We start from the raw sequence: 17,358 nt of genomic DNA, 5'->3' as shown, positions 1-17,358 counted from the left end.
AGATATAATATATACAGACGACATTATACTTACCTGAACTATCAAAGAAGGTGTTAATAAGGAACCTCATGCGATAATGTCTTATCACCAACATCATATGTAACACCCGGATTCAGGTATGCCAGTGAACTCTACTTCCAAAATTATCCCTAGAGTTGATTTTATAACTTCTTGTTTAAAGAAATTGTAAAATAATTATAGAAAGTTATTAAATGAGCAATAATTTTCAAAGGGGGTAAAATGGTCATTTTAGAAGGATTTAAGAGACAAAGTGGGAATTTAAATTGAATGGCACACTTGAAATTATATGGTGGTGCTAAGGGTTTTTGGTAATTGGGTAAGGATAAAATAGTCATTTATAGAAAAGATTAAGGGTAAATTAGTCCAAAAAGCTTATAAAACCAACCAACTATTCATTTTCTTCTTCCTTGGCTGAGAATCTCCATAATTTCAGCTAAAGTTTTTCCTTCAAGCAAAATTCATCAAAAAACCTAGCTAAACCACATAATTTCCAAAGCCTCCAGTTATAAAAAGTGTAGATCTATCAATTCTGGTAAGTTCTAAGGTAAAAAATTAATTTTTAAGAGATGTGAAGTTTAGAGTTTTGATGGATGATTATGTTTTTGGTTGATTAAGGTTGCTAGAAAGAAGAAAAGAAGGAGGATAAGCTTAAATCACCTAATTAGCAAAGAAAATGTAAGAATTTCATACTTTACATACTTGAAGTAATTTGAGTTAGGTTATTTAAATAACCTTTACTTGTATAAGTGTGTAAGGTATTAGAATTAAGGTGATTTATGCTTAAAAGGATAAAGAAATTCATTAGGATTCATGATGTAATTTTTGGCCATAAGGGTATTTTAGACATTTCATATTCATAGGGTTAGCTTAGTGGATTTTGTGTGTTGAATATATGAGAAATGATGAATTGATGAAAGAATTTACATTAAGGGTAAGCATGTAATTTTATCCATAAGGTTAATTTTTGTTTAATTATGTGTATGATATGTGGAATAACCCTTATATCCATAAGGGCAAAAATGTCAGTTTATGTGATGTAGGTTAATTTTGCTTAATTATGTGCATGATATGTGTAAAAAAACCCATTATAATAAATATGTATATTCATATGTAAATGTATGAGAAAATAATCTGATGCTCGATGAGGCTTGAAAAGAATAAGGAAAAACAATGAATAGGCATATTTCATATTATGGTTATACATGCATACATAAGAAATCATAGCATATGCATGATTTCAGAAAAATAAAGAAAGAGGAAAAACATTTTCTAAGTTATGCATGTTTTCGGAAAATAGAAAACAAATGTTTTTGTTTTATAATGACTCATATGATACAGGAAAGCAGAAAACGTACTTAAAATTCTTACACGTGAGGTGTACTGTGTAGACAACAAAGAAAGATATCGGTTGTACTATGTGGACAACCAGCTGTACTGTGTGGACAACAAAGAAAAAAACAAGTGAGATATGCGTGTAAGAGAGGATTGTACCTTGTATGGTGACTGCGAGTACTGTCATATGTAGTTTAGACCGGTCAATGAAAATATTTGACCAAAAAAAAAAGAATTAGCAAATATTTTATGAAAGTCATTTGCAGTAGAATCATGCATGCAAGCCTATGTGGCTGATAAAGAGTTGCAGCAAAGGTTCCCAGGGAGAACTAGTGAGACATGAGGCTAAAGGAGAAAGACACTATATTTTTGTTGATTTATATGTCTTGATGTATATGTGAATATATGCATATATATATATAGATATGTATATATATATGTATAGACATATGTATATATATGTATATACATATGTATATATATGTATATACATATATATATATATATATATATATATATATATATATATATATATATATATGTGAGTACTGTCATATGTAGTTTAGACCGGTCAATGAAAATATTTGACCAAAAAAAAAAAGAATTAGCAAATATTTTATGAAAGTCATTTGCAGTAGAATCATGCATGCAAGCCTATGTGGCTGATAAAGAGTTGCAGCAAAGGTTCCTAGGGAGAACTAGTGAGACATGAGGCTAAAGGAGAAAAACACCATATTTTTGTTAATTTATATGTCTTGATGTATATGTGAATATATGCATATATTCATATATATATATGTATGTATGTATGTATATATGTGCATATATTTTGTTTCCTATAGGTATATGTGTGATTGTATATATATATATATCCCGGGGAGCACTAGTGAGACATGAGACTAAAGGAGAAAGGCACCATATTTTTGTGGATTTATAGGTCTTGATGTATATGTGAATATATGCATATATATATATACACACACACATTTGATATAAATATTGGTGGATATGTATATATTTTGTTTCCTATAGGTATATATGTGATTGTATATATATATATATCTGGCTAGTCATTGAAATTGGTTATAAAGTTTTTGTGGGTGGTAATTTTTATGATGGTTACTAATAAGTATTTATTTTGTTTATTATAATTACGTGATGAAAATCTAGTCGATTGGTAGGACTGGTTTGTGTGAATTGTTAATTAGGAGTGTTACAGGGCATAATAGAAAAAAAAAATTTCTCGGGCCCTCTAAAATAGAGGAACTCGTGCTGTTTTTCTGTAACACACCTATTAGTTAGGAAAGGTTACATCATAAGTCAATATAAGATCCTTCCTCGATGGTCCCTCATAAAAAATCTAATACTGTAACAATATAAATAATCACAAGTTAATAGATAATCAAAGTATTTATAAAATAACAACTCCAAGATACCATAACAGTTTAGTACTTGCCTCAACTATAGGTGGAGATGTGAATGTGGGACACCCATCAACGGTACATCATAATTGTCATGAGGAGACTATAACAACATATACGATTATATTAGGGTTTACATCTTTCATATTTGATTAACATGTCTATCATTAACTTTTTTACCTGCACGACAGTATCTATACGGAGATGAGATTTTGTGCCCTTAATGCGAGTCATCTTATCCTTCATAAGTGTCATCCAATCCAAGATAAGATTATCCCATTGAGTCAATGCAACATTAAAGTAACGCATAGAGATATCTTGTCTAGTGATGTGAGGATCATCTTATGTGTGCTAAGTTATAGAGGGCATAACAAGAGACTTCGGTGATATGTGCTCGATGACAGGGGTTATAACAAGGGTGTTGACAAGAGTGGGCTCAGTGATAATAGGTTAAATCGGAGCCTTAATATGAGACGAATCAATGATTAGAGAAACAACATTAGGATGAGCAAATGATGCTTCTTTTGATGAGGATGAGGAAGATGTCGATAAAGAAGACTGTCTATCTGACATTCCTATGTATCAAATAGTGTCATCAAACCAACCTACAACTTTCTCAATCAGAGTTAAAACTAACGGGAAATTAACATCATCCTGCAAATTTGTTTGAGTAAACTTTGTTATACCTTATTCATATTTGAATCAATAACAAATTATTACTTACTGTACTCCAGTGAAGATAATGGGGATAACATCCCATCCCGGAATGTTTTTCATGTGCCACCTCAATATGTACTTGAAACTGGTATGATATCTATCCATCGATGTAGCATACCTAAAGTCTCGCATATATAAAATTGCAATTTCAGCAATTTCAACTTAAATTTGTTACTCTAAAAAATTATAATCATATTAAATTGTTTTTATTTTAATCACAATTTTTTTAATTAATAAATGATACAATTACCTGGAAAGCTAAGGAGAACCCCATGATACTATACTGTTTCATAAGATTTTCTTTCTTCTTCATAGGGCTGGAATCCATGCAAATTCAAGAGATATTGTCATAGATTGATCGATACGTCATCTATCACACTCATACTCCGCATGGTTATGCATTAAATCTATCAAGATGATCAGGTAATTGTAATATCTTTCAGGAGATTGTTTTCCCCAAATCATTCTCTAATAACCCTATGTGAAGATAATACAACAGAGCCAACTTTACTGCATTAGTGTCATCCTCCCCTCAAGGCCTCTGTTGGAAAACACAACTCAGATCAACATATGTAACTGACTTACGCTTGTGAAAATATGTATGTTGGATCTAATCTCTGGCCTTAGGCGGAAGATACATGTTAATAAATAATAATCGACTGAATCGAAGGCTTGTCATAATGGTGATCTCATACAGGCTAAACCTAACGTCAACCTCATTAACTCTAAACCATAACTCATCACTTAAGTTCATCTTATTTACCTCTCTTAGGATAAAAAAGCATACTAACACTCCATTGAATCGACTATTCTTAAGGTTGAGGAAGTGTCTAAAACGGGTATGTTGAAACATTTCTAATTACCTCTTTGTTAATATTTTCTTAATCATGGCTCTCGCTTTTTTATACCCATGCGCAATAACTTGAGCTTTGAAGTGCTTTTCAAAGAAAATTTCATCTTCTTCTTTATTTATTTCATGAAGGGTAGTTTCTTCTTCACAATGAAATAGGACATTTCTGTTTAAATTTAAAAAGTTTGGACAAATTTTTTTGACCAATCAATTTTGGATAATTTAATTAATTTTCCTAGATTTTAAGTTTAACAAAACAATGTTGTCAAATATGTTAATTGTTCTTGTTAATATGCATGTGTTACCTAGTATGCATGTTTTACACGTATCGGGTAACATAGTGTAGTTTGAAATTGTAGGGGTTTATGTAATTTGACACTAACACTAATTGTGTAATGAGATTTATCTAATTCTAGAACACTTGATCCGTAAGAAAAATTTAAGGGCACATATTATTGTAATTTTAGTGCACAAAATGGGAGGTTTAGTTAAATATAGTTTCACATAGAGGGTACTTAATATTCTACTAAACTCCTAGGGTAATAAATATTTTACTATACGTGTCAATTTCACATGTATTGAGTGGTTTTTGTAATATCATCACACTTCACGGGGTAATTAAAATTTCACTATGCATGGGGTTATTGAAACGTAGACTATGTGTTTTGGGGGTTTAAGTTAAATTAGTACACCTATTAGAGTTTAGCGAATGTAATTACGTTTGGTGAGGGGTTTTTGATATGTGACAATGTGAATGTGAGGGGTTTTTGATATGTGAAATATGGACTTTGATGAGAGTTGAGGGGTAATCGATTTTTTCTTTTTTTTGGTTTTTAGCTGCCAGCAATTTATATGCAACACGCGTGACATCTCAGGTGCACCCAAGATCTTTATTTTTCCTTGTATTTTTGTAATCTTTTCTTTTCATATATATATATATATATATATATATATATATATATATATATATATATATATATATACAATTTTTATGAGCATTAACTAAAATTTGTGGGTTTTTTATTTTTAAAATGTTGCATTGGCCTGTAAAAGGAAAATCCAAGGTTGTGTGAGCTCACTTGACCAAGTGGTTGAGAATTTCTCATCTTATCACTAGAAAATCAATTTACATGAACAGAACATAATTCAATCTAAATTGCATGATTTTCTCATAACTTATAAACTATTAAATTAAGAACTAATAGGATTATAATGATGTCTGATTAAGTCATATCATTTGAATCTATAAAACTCTTAAAATTTATTTATATTATAGTGACCAATATTCCTCCCTAAAAATCTCTTTGAATGATGGTATTCAATAAGTAAAGTTGTAATGTTAGAGTTTCAGAGAAATGATCTAACTAATATATAAATAATTATTGTATCTCTCATCAAATATTTAATAATCAGTAATGTCTACATTGAACTGTTTACTTAAATTATAACATATAAAGTGTATTAGTTTATCTTTATTAATGACATTAAACATATTTATTAACTTTTTATTGGACTATTCAATTACCAAATTATAATTAATGTTAGCACATATCCAAAAATTCTCTAACACTTACTACTTTAGTGATCAAATATGTATTAGATGACACGAAGACATATTGGGTCATATTTGTGTAATACTTAACTATTATAAAATAAGCTCTTCCATGTGACATGTTTTGGTTACAACTTTGAGGTTTAGTCATTGCACCAATGTTTCCATATTCACTCCAGAGTCCACAACACAAAAAAATACATCATACATTTTTTCCAAATAAGTTGTCAATGACATATACTGGTTTAGTATCCATGTTTCATGTCACAACATGGGTGGACAATGACCAAGATGCAATGAACTTTGACATTGATATCTTGGCTGCATCTTAGTTTAGTGGGCATAATCAATTGTAAGATGTCCAACGTAGGTATATTATATCTCACAAAATAACCTTCCAAGATTTAACAAATACCCTTAAATAATTTGCAGCCCGTTAAATTACCATGAATCAATAATCATGATTTATGTCACACATTCGTATCAATATTTTGTGTTATAATGGTTGAATCCTAAAGTTTTTGTTAACTAACAAGACCATGAAAGAAGAATTTTATTAAAAATAATATTATGTGCACACAGGTTAAAGTATACAATTGAATATATAGATGATACATCATCATATGAAGGAGTATTACTTTATCTTTAATTTAAAATCATTTAATTATATAATGACATATTATATGTATATTTAATTATATACTCAAGATCAAAACCTTATATATATAATTTTATTTGTTTTCCTTTTTTTTTCAATGGTGATAGTAAAATATTTATAACTAAAAAACAAAATTAACTCAAGAAATTAACATTAAAAGGAAATATTAAAAAATATTATTAAATTAATTGTATATTATGATAACAAAGTTTTGTTAAGTTATGCTTTGTATATCACCCATGAGATAAATTATGAACATATTAACATTGTATACAATGAAATTATATGTATAAAATTTTAAATATTTAATTGAATACTCAGATAATATATTATAATGTGATTAAATAATTTTAAATTAAGGATAAAGTAATATTCAATTATATGAGAATATATCATCTAAGTATTTGATTAGATACTCAATACTAAATACATATAATATTGTTTTATTGAATAACTCATAAATATTAGCAAATTATACTTTAACTAGCTCCACGTGAACAAACATATAAATTTTAAGTTGGATATCTTTCCTATAAAAATGTATATTAAAATTTATATAAAATGAATTTAAATAATATTTAAAGTCATAAGTCATCAATTAAAATACAAGATAATATTAAAAAATATATATTAACTAAAAATATTCACACTAATTGTAGTAATTAATTACATTTTTTCCTATGATTTTAAAATTAACATTTAGTTTAAAATTATAACTACATTTATATACTTATAACTTTTTATGCAATATTCATGAAAGTGATCACCAACCAGCAGATAGATAATTCAATACCCTATAATTCAAGAAAAAGACTGGGACATTATCTCATTTAGAAGATACAAATAGAAAATAGGGGTTCACGTCTGTCATGACTTCTGTAATATATCTAACATTAAATAATAATTTTTCATTGGCTCAGAATCATTTATCACAATTCTAACAATCACAATTAAAGTGTAAGTATTGTCCTATAATATAGAGATCACAACGGTGCCCATCATTTTATACACTTCTGCACTTCACTATACAATTATACTTCTGACTCTCGTGTCCATTAATACAAATTTTTAGTAGTGAGAGGACTAAGAGAGAGACACTTCTAGGACTTGATTATCCCTTAGTACTGTAGTACAACTTCTTGCATATATTACATAATATCATTACGATGTGGTAGGTTTATTGATATTTCAAAGCGAACTATGTTAAAAATCGATTATCTATTTTTTTTTTCTCATGTCTCTTCGTATTTTTGCATTAAATCTCACAATGGTTCAGTGTACATCTTGTTTGGGCAATTGTGAACACCAACAATGAAAAGACATTTTTCCACCCATCATATTGTTCTATTGCTGATGTTCGTTTATTGATATACTACAATAAGTCTAGTCCTTAAGGTCCAGGCTTAGCCCGAACCAAGCCCAAGAAAGGGCAAGCATGAGCTGGATTGGGCCAAGGAAGAAGGGCCCAAGCCCGAGCCTGAGCCCCAAAGCTTAGGCCTTTCCTATACAGGTCCCTAGGACTAGACCTAGAGCTCGGTGGTAAAAAATTAATAACAGTAAAAAAATGTAAAAATTGCTATGCTCATTTGCTGATTTTGCATGTTCCACCCCACACACCACAATTAAAATACCCCCCAAACCTCTCTAATTCTTCCTACAACATTCTCATATCACTTCTACTCTTACTTTCAACTCTTAAACTTCCTCAAGTTTATAAAATTTCTCTCAATTTATTTTCATTATCTAATTTCTTGATTATTTTATTTATTAAATTATGTCAACCTTATTATAGTTATTTTAGTTTTTTATTTATACAAAAAATTTGTAATAGATTCCCTTAAGGTTGGAGAATTATCTTCTTCCCAATTTGATGTTGATTATTTATATATATATTTTTCCTATATTGACCTAAGAAATGGATATGTTAGATCCATTTTTATTCTATCAGTATGAAAATTTAGATACTATAATTCAAAACATATCCAAAACTGTATCTAAACCAATATAAAAGAGTAGTATTCTCATAAGAACTAGAAATTAAATCGAAAAAACTTTAAAGATTGGACAAGGGAAGGAGAGAAGATATGTGGAATTTGCAAAATATAATGTCTTTACGATGAGATGACACCTAAAAAAGAATCACAAATAATCCATCAAATAAAATTCAATAGGTATGGAAACTCAAACTCAACTTAATTTTAATTTACATTCTTCAATTATCTCAATGTGATATTACAATGCACAAATTGCATGAGTAGTAGAATTCATAGTTGCTACAAATTCTCTAATTTTTTCATTAGAAAATGTTTTTTTTTTCCTGAAATTATTAAGGCCACCTTTTGTCTAAGATATTAGTATGTTAGTATAAATACAACTAAAGAAGATATTTTAAAAATTTATAATAAATTAAATTTGAAAGTTACGAAAGAATTTGAAATTTTCTAAAATATATTTGCTGCACTTACTTCGGAAATATGGTCTACCAGATCAAAAATTGATTCTTTAAGTGTTACACTACATTATTAAGATAATAATTGATGTTTGCAACAAAAATTGGTAGGTTTTAAACCATTGTATGAATTAGGCTGTATTTTAAATCTTAGGTTTAGATTATATGTATTTACTATTATAGTTACTCAAATATGTCACTATTTAACTTATAACTACATTTCTCATTTAAGAAACTTTGACAACAAATCGGACAATTGTTTTACAATAAAACTATGTATGTATATTTTTTAATACATAAATAATTAAAATTATATATCATTTGTCTCTTCAATTTAAAAAACTAATATTTTTGCTTAAAACTAATAGTTGAAAAATTTACTTTTCTTGCTTAGGGTTTGATATCCCAAAATCCAATTACTTCCTTTGGCGAACAACAACCCTCTCCTAAAATCAAGTCAAACTTTCTTCTAGACGACAAATGCATTGTCACAGGATTACGAGCATCGTCTAGCAAAAGATGATGTTTTATCGTCTAAATTTGGACTACGAATATTATCCTTTGAAGGAAAATGCTCTGTCATCCCTAGGTTTAGGGTAAAGTTTCTAATGGCCGGGTTTAGGTTGAAACTGCAGGTAGGTGAAGAGGCCAAAAAAAAAAAAACTTAGAGGTTTTAGTAAGAAAAAGTCAATTTTCAAAGTTAAGGCTTAAGGTGAAATGTTAATTTTCAAAATTTAGGGAAAAATAAGATAAAATTATATATTTTTTAATATCATTGTTAAAATGACGGTTTTATTCTGATATTTAATTACAGTTTTAACAGAAATTTAGGGATAAATAGATGTTTAGGTTTTTGAATTGTCACAAGTGTACTTTTAAGATTGGATTAAACTTGAGCAGAAAATAATTCCTTAGCCATTATTTAATTATAATTTGTATTAAATTTGCATTAATACTTACCACAAACATAAATATAAATGTAAGAATAAAACTATATGTATACATAAATTATATAAATTTTTATGTACAAACTGAGTTAGTCGGCTTATGATTGAGTGATGTGATTATTTAATTTTTTTTACACTTCAAAAACATCCAATTAGATGCCATCACATCATATTGTATACAAAAATTTATATAATTTATTTATATATATTGTAATGTTCTAAATATAATTTATTTCTGTATGTCAAATTATTGTTAATATTTTTACAAATTATAATTACAAAATTAAACTAAATATAATTAAAAAAATAATGTATAATAATATACGGCCCAAGGCTTCCCTTAGAAGAGTTGTCTGTAAGAACCGATCGAATTCTTGAATTTAACAGTAACCACCATTCAAATCTCACGGCAGGCAAAGACTGTGATTTTATTATTATGGTTCCCTCTATAAAAAGGGCCGATATGAAAATACTGCAGCTGCTTGATTGATTCCAAGTAAGTCTTCCAAATTCTCTCAATTTTTCCGCTGACCAGTTAGGATTTCGTTTTTAACTACTCAACTATTTCTGCATTTTTTATTTTATTGTTATTTATTTGATTGCATGTTTGTTCGTATATTTCTACAAGTTTTAGGGTTATTTAACCTAACTGATAGGCGATTAAATAAATTCTATCGCAGATATGGATTTAGTTTCCATTTTTAACCGCGCTATAATTAACTAGGTTTAGAGTTCGCTGTTACTTGTAATTTTTTTCATTTTCATTGGTATTCATGGCTGAATTTTAAGATCAAACAATTTTTTTTTTCTCATAGAAGTGTTTGTCTTATATGAATTGGTCAATAGAATGCAGTATTTGCTTCTTATGTTGAGCTGAATTGCTGCTAATTTTTTTTTTTAATCTTTTTTTAATTTGAAATCTATTGTTTTGCTAGGAGAGAGTTTCAAGTTAGGATGTTAGGATGTTAATTCCCATTTCGTTGTTTTATTAACAGTGTTTATCAGTTTCTGCATACTTTGAAACCTATGAGTTGGCTAATTATATGGAACTTCTCTGTGTTTTATTTATGGGTCATGCTGCAGTACAGGTCTTTTAACTTCGTAAGAATGACATTTATTTAATATAAAGCGTCATAGTTCATGCCATTGCCACTTATTTTATAATGGTTTGTTTTCCCCCCTATTTAGAGGATTTTTGGATGATATTCTTTTCTAAATCATCATTTATAGTTTGATACAAAATTGTGAGATGTTAAAAAGGTGTCTTACTTAATATCTCTGTTCTATGTGCGACTCTTAGTTATCTGCTGATCTTATGCTGCTTCTCATTCTGCAATTTTATGAAGGTTTATGAATTTGTGTAAATTATGGGTTTGGCATCCGTGAGCACCGCCAGTGAAGGCATACAAATTTGTGTATTTGATTTGAGAAGGGGACAAAATGAAGGGCAGGAGCTGGACAAGATTTTGTTTTTCTTTCCTGCTGATTTGCCCTTTTCTACACAACTTTCTGTGATAGGGCTAAGCGAAGGACTTATCACATTTACAAGGTCAGTCACTGTCCTGATTCTAGAATATTTTTAAGGGGAAGCTAAACACAGAAGATACATGCAAGTCTATTCATAACGCTACAAGTCATAAATGGGTTCTTCTTTCTTAACCCTAAAATCAATTTCAGTAGCCCAATTTTATTTGTCTGTTCACCAAGTCTTGTTGGTTCTTCTTTCTTCACCCTATTCTATCAATTTCAGTAGCCAAATTTTATTTTTATGTCATCACCAAGTCTAGTTGGTGTGATTCACTGATAGTTTTAAATTCTATTGTAAAACTTTAAAATTAATTGGTTTCTGTATGTCGTTCAAGTTAGACTTTTATTTAAATGTTTAAATATTTTGTTGTTAGAATGTATCTAACATGAGCTTTATGCAGAATGTTCTCACCGGAGGCTGCATGTGAGGTCATAGAAGCAGAGAAACACTCTCATGTTTTCTATGAAGCAGAACCCGATATTTGGATGGTGATGGTATGGTATCTGTTGATTCCAAGCTGTTTTCTTAATATCTCATGTAATGTTTTGAGTAAGTATTGATGATGATGAAATCTCATGGCCTGACTGGCATCCCTGTAAATGCTCTTCTTGCTTCTCTTTTGTAGAGAAACCAAGTTTTAGTTCTCTACCGTCATTATTTTATATACAGGCAGAATTAACAACATCCACTCATTTTAAATGGTTGAAAATAAATGACATATGCTATTCCCAATGTGCATTACATTTGCTGTGATATCAACTGTTGAAAGTACATTAATCTAACAGTGTAAAAGTTCAGCATCATTTGTGTAAAATAGCTGGTACCATTGATCTTTGCCCTTTATATGCTTTTAGTTTATAGTTTGGTTCTTAATTCTACTAGGCTTTGGAATTCTCAAGTGTACTGGTGTATGGGCTCTTGCAAGTTATGAGCTACGTAAAGAAATTAGAGAGTAATTGTGAGGTTCTTAATCTGTCATGATTTCATTATTCAGAACACTCTTTTACTAGTCTATGGCTTTATTTCATGAAAAGGTTTGTTGTATCTACCTTTGATTAAGTCATTTATGTAGTGGTAATTTTTTCTTCCTCTTTTTTTTTTCCCTCTTTGGTGACAATTGGTTATGAATCTGTAAGATGTGCTTAGTGATTTTAATCACTGACTTAAATTGTTGTAGGTAGTTGAGAAAAGTAAGGAATTAGAAGCCATATGGCGAATTGATGCATTACGGAAGGTTATGAAGGAAGTGCACTCCCTTTTCTTGATGTTTTATGGATCCTTAAGAGCAATGCTTGAAAAAGAACCTAGTGGTGGACTAATTCGTTCTCATTTGTATCCATTCATCATGGATTATCTAAGTGGTAAGTTATTGGCAATCATGTACCTAGTAAAATTATGCAAAATCCATTGTTCCATTGACTTTGGTTCACCATATTTCATTGTTGAGTAACTAATTGTCAGCATTTCACAAGCGCTCTATCTTGGATACCTGCTGCTGGGGTATGCTGAAGTTGCTGTATCAAATATCGTCCAATGGAACTGTTCTACTGAAGTAATGCTGAAGTTGCTATATCTCTTTCATTAATGTAACTTTTCTCTTTGAGGCAGATTTTTTCATGGGGAAGAAACTCCAATTACCATCATTCCGTGACTGTTTGAAGGAGCGTGGAACTGTACAAATGTTGACCGTAGGGAGGGAGGCTGCAATTGAGGTTCAGGTTTGTCATTAAAATGTGTTTACAAAATGGGGAAAAAAAAAATTCTTCATATTGTGTCCGTAATAAGCTTCAGCATATTAATTTGCTAGATTCACTTTCATCTTTCAGGTTGTGTACTTGTAGATTAGAGTCTGGTCTGTAAAATTGATTATTTCTACGGTTGAACAAATCATTGTGCTCTGCTGGAAGCTTTTCTGAATATTGGCTGACATTTGGAAGTTAATGTTATTTTCCAATTTTGGCATATGTTTTTTGGGAATAACTGTTGCCAGTTTGCCTGACTAGTATCATTTCTCTTAATCAGACACTGAACCAGAAATGTTGTACTGTTATTTTTATGCAGGATCATATTTGTGTAAATTAGCCTAAAATTTATCATTATAACCCACCGACTATGTTACTCAATGTGCTTATGTATGTCATGTTTGCTAATGTTTTGGTTCTTCAATTGTTTGGCAAGTTTTTTTCTGAAATTCTATGCAATTATAAAAGTGAATGCACAGTTTTCAATCTATTTTATCTTATTACTTCAATCTTTGAAGTGTTGTCACTAAAAAAAACTGAAATTTCAAGAGTAAATGAGCGTTGCATGTCTCTAATAATTTTACTTTCATTCAGAGAGAAGGAGAGATAGCATTAAAAATGGTTGTAAAGGTTGGTTAATCTTATAAATAATTGTTAATTTTTTCAAACGAATGTGTATAGATACTTTTCTAAGCATTTTATCATTATGTAAAAGATGTATTTAACTTTTGTGACTCCAAATACTTACGTTCAACCTCTTTAACCCTCTTCAATGAAATATTCCAAATGACGGACTTCAAGTTTATTGAATTTAATTGTCTGTTATTTTTGATTGAAAAATATTCATATATTAATTGGATGAACAAGCTTTTCTCTGCCAGATGAGCAGAAAATAGTGGAATTTGTTATTTAATTAATTCTAATTATTACATTTCATATTTGCAGTCACTTGTCAGGGTACTGGAATCGTCTGCTGGGAACACACAGTGCTACTCCTTGATTTTATTTCACAACCTTCTGGTTTCAACAACGCTTTCTCCTGTATGTTTTGATCTTCAAAGCCCATTCAGTTGTCAGTTTCGTTTATTGTTTGTGCAGATTTTTTACCATCCTTAAAGTTTAGGAGATCCCTAAGGATTGAATTTCTGACAGAACCTTGGAATAATCAATTGCTGGGACATATTCCTGTATTGCTAATACTCTTGCAATCTCTTTGTCAGGATGACACCATAAACTTATTTACATATGCTGTCTCAAGATTAACCCCACATGCTCTATCCTCTGGAGCAAGTTCTTGGTCGTATTTACGGAGATCAAGTACCTCATCTGATGTTGCTTCAGGGTCTAACTTGGCCCATTCTGCCTCTATCTCAGAACAAATTTATCATTCAAGTAATACCTCACCTGGTAGAGACAATAGTAATCATGTTGCACGACCCCTGCAGAATGACAAATGGTCCAAGGGAAAGGATGGTTTTCTTGTCACTGATATATGGGGTGTGGATGCTGGTAGCTTGATTTGTGCCACCCCAACAGTTTGGCTTCAGCAGACTGAGGAGGGAATGTACCTTTGTCCTTATCAGTATAAAAACCTTACCATAATCCTTCTAATTCCTGTTTCCTCTGTTCTAAATGGAGAGCAAGGTGTTTCTGCAGTAAAGCAACAAGTTCTTGATAATGTTAGTTCCTGACCTCATTGTTGATTTATTATGTTTCTCGCTATTGAACTTGTCTAGCTTATTTTTCTTGTTAGCTATCATTTGTCAATCATTACCCTCAAAAGTTTTTGTTTATTACAGAATTCCCATCCAATTGCTCTCTTAATCATGTCAGATTATTCTGTCTGTTTAATTCAGGTCATCAGATATTTTAAATTAATAAGATTTTCTATCTATTTAATTCTACTAATTATCCTCCTAAAGCTTTCTTATTATCCTCTAGCACCTTAAGATTCCTCTGTTGTGTATTTCCTTTCTACAAGTTTCTTGTGGATTTTTCCTGAATTCTGCTTTATGCTGTCAGTTATTTGCGACTTTGGGTTCTTACTTCTTTTGAACAGTGAACAATTATCATTGTAGATCTGAAACAACATATATTAATGCCTGAATTTATCTTCTTTCTTGCATCTTTCAGGCTTCACTAAAGATATTAAAAGTTGAAGAGAAACTATCAAAAGGTTGGGGTGGTGAGAATGCATACCATGTCAGTGGGTATCGTTACTTACTTGCAGATGGTGACAGAAATATCTCAAGGGCTTCTCCACCAGGAAAGGTTACTACACTAACAAAGGTAAAGCACACTGTTGCAATTGTGTTGTGAGTATGTCCGGTTTAATACAGAAGAATGTATCCATACTAAATTATTTGGGCTGGATGATTAAAAACCTTTTGCTGCAGTTTCAAACTTAATATTCTTTTGTCATTAATCTCATAAGGTTAAAGTGTTAGCATTTGTTTCTTTGAATTTGCCTTGTCAGTTTATTCTTCTGTTTAGGGATTGAGGACAGCTCATAAGAGTACTTTGATTGTTTATTAGATCAGATACATGTGTAGTCCAACACTAATTTATCTTCCTCAATAGATAGCTTACGCAGGGTGGAGCCAGAATTATTTTTTTTTTGACAGTCTGGGGAAATGTAGATACAATAATATTCTATCATAGTAGTGACTGTAGATATGATGATATTCTATCTTTGTGCTTGCAGTTATAAGTTGATAATTAATTTCATGTGTGTTAGTCAAGGTAGCAGGTCTTTATGTTCTTCCGAAAGTTTAGGCTTAAAGTAACTACTCAAGTGTGTTTTATTTGGAGATACCATCTAAAATGTGATGCGCACTAAGAGCACTGGTATTAAATATGCTGAAGAATATTGTTGAGATGATAAAACTTATAAATTTGTTCATTTTGTGTTGTTGTGTTGCAGGAATCTTTACTTGCATTAAGCAAGCTTAGAGAAGAGGTAGATTTGGAAAAAGGTAGAGCAAAATACAATAATCCAGATGCTGAGAAAGATTTGGAACTATGCATTCGAGCAAAAAATAATGCTTGGGTTATTGCTCGGGTAACAAGAGGGAAGGAACTTTATATGGTTCTTGAGAAAGCAAACGAAACGATTCTATATGCCTCAGATGCTTTTGAGAAGTTCAGCAACAGGTAATAATTTTTCTCTGGATTTGTGATGAACTTCTCTCAGTGACGATAACATCAGTGTGATTATTCATCCTTCAGATTGATGTTGCTTTTTCTGTGGCTGTTATTGCTCCCTTATGTTATTTTTTATGTTTCGTAGTTCAATGAATATCTCAGATAAATGGAAAACCAACAATTTGTTTGATGAATTATGCAGGTATTGCAATGGAGCTTTTTCTTTGGACTAGGGAAAACCTTGAATCTCCAGTATATGTGCCCATGTAATAGAAAAACTTCAAGCAATCGATACACACCATGTCATGGCTCCCCAGGCCCCTGCAGGCAGCATCCATAGGCAGCAAATATCTGGTGAATGAAATATGAAAGAGAAACAAATTTTATCTGTTGTATATTGTGCGAAATTTCTATGAGCTTTACATGTAGAAGTTGTTTAGAATTAATCTGGGATTTGTTTGTGGTTAAGTTTAGATTGCCGCATCTTTATGAGATTTGTCCTCTGATGCTGTACATTGAACTGTATGTTAAGTCATCTGCGTTTAAAAAGATTAAGAGCCGGGACTATGTTACTGTTCAAATTTGTACTCTATAAGCGTCCGATTTATCAATCTGTTATTTATTTTGCGAAATTGGTTGACTTGAATTGCAAATACTCTGCTTACGGTATGCTGTTATCATTGTGATGCTGTGACAATTTTTATCCAACGTGTAGATAGGCTTTGGGGGATAGAGTTTTAGTGGCACCACGCTTTTAAAAGCCGGAACGGCCAATCAAAGCGGTTTACGCAGAGCTAATCCAATTTGAGTGATGGATTGGTAAAGGTTTTGAATCAGAGTTAACCGCGGTCAAACCAGTTCAAACTTGTCTGTTTATCCAGTCAAGTATTTATTCTAACATTAACCTGATGTCACTGTAGAAATAAGTGTATTTTTTTCTCCGTTTTTTGAAACAAGTGGAAATTGGGAAGCTTCCTGAGGCCACACAAAGGGTGTT

The 17,358-nt window shown here is 30.8% G+C and overlaps 1 protein-coding gene across 3 annotated transcripts; it reads left to right on the top strand.

The window, feature by feature from the left end:
- Nucleotides 1-10,288: 10,288 nt before the first annotated feature.
- Nucleotides 10,289-16,993, top strand: LOC123217387 (vacuolar fusion protein CCZ1 homolog B-like). Of its 3 annotated transcripts, none has more exons than XM_044638393.1 (11): nt 10,289-10,443; nt 11,294-11,496; nt 11,876-11,969; nt 12,653-12,836; nt 12,937-12,975; nt 13,084-13,193; nt 14,163-14,258; nt 14,438-14,896; nt 15,351-15,506; nt 16,141-16,370; nt 16,564-16,993. In XM_044638393.1, exons 2-11 carry the CDS (start codon nt 11,315-11,317, stop codon nt 16,592-16,594), a joined length of 1,581 nt encoding a protein of 526 aa, XP_044494328.1. In that variant the 5' UTR covers nt 10,289-10,443; nt 11,294-11,314; the 3' UTR covers nt 16,595-16,993. The 3 variants fall into 3 exon arrangements, with proteins under 3 accessions (XP_044494328.1, XP_044494330.1, XP_044494329.1); XM_044638394.1 differs by lacking the exon at nt 10,289-10,443 and adding an exon at nt 10,466-10,481; XM_044638395.1 differs by lacking the exon at nt 12,937-12,975.
- Nucleotides 16,994-17,358: the final 365 nt, after the last annotated feature.

The sequence above is a fragment of the Mangifera indica genome, chromosome 5, assembly GCF_011075055.1.
Source record: "Mangifera indica cultivar Alphonso chromosome 5, CATAS_Mindica_2.1, whole genome shotgun sequence".
NCBI classification, from domain to species: Eukaryota; Viridiplantae; Streptophyta; class Magnoliopsida; order Sapindales; family Anacardiaceae; genus Mangifera; species Mangifera indica.
Note: the sequence above shows the minus strand (reverse complement) of the source record. Positions and strands in the feature narration are given on the sequence as shown.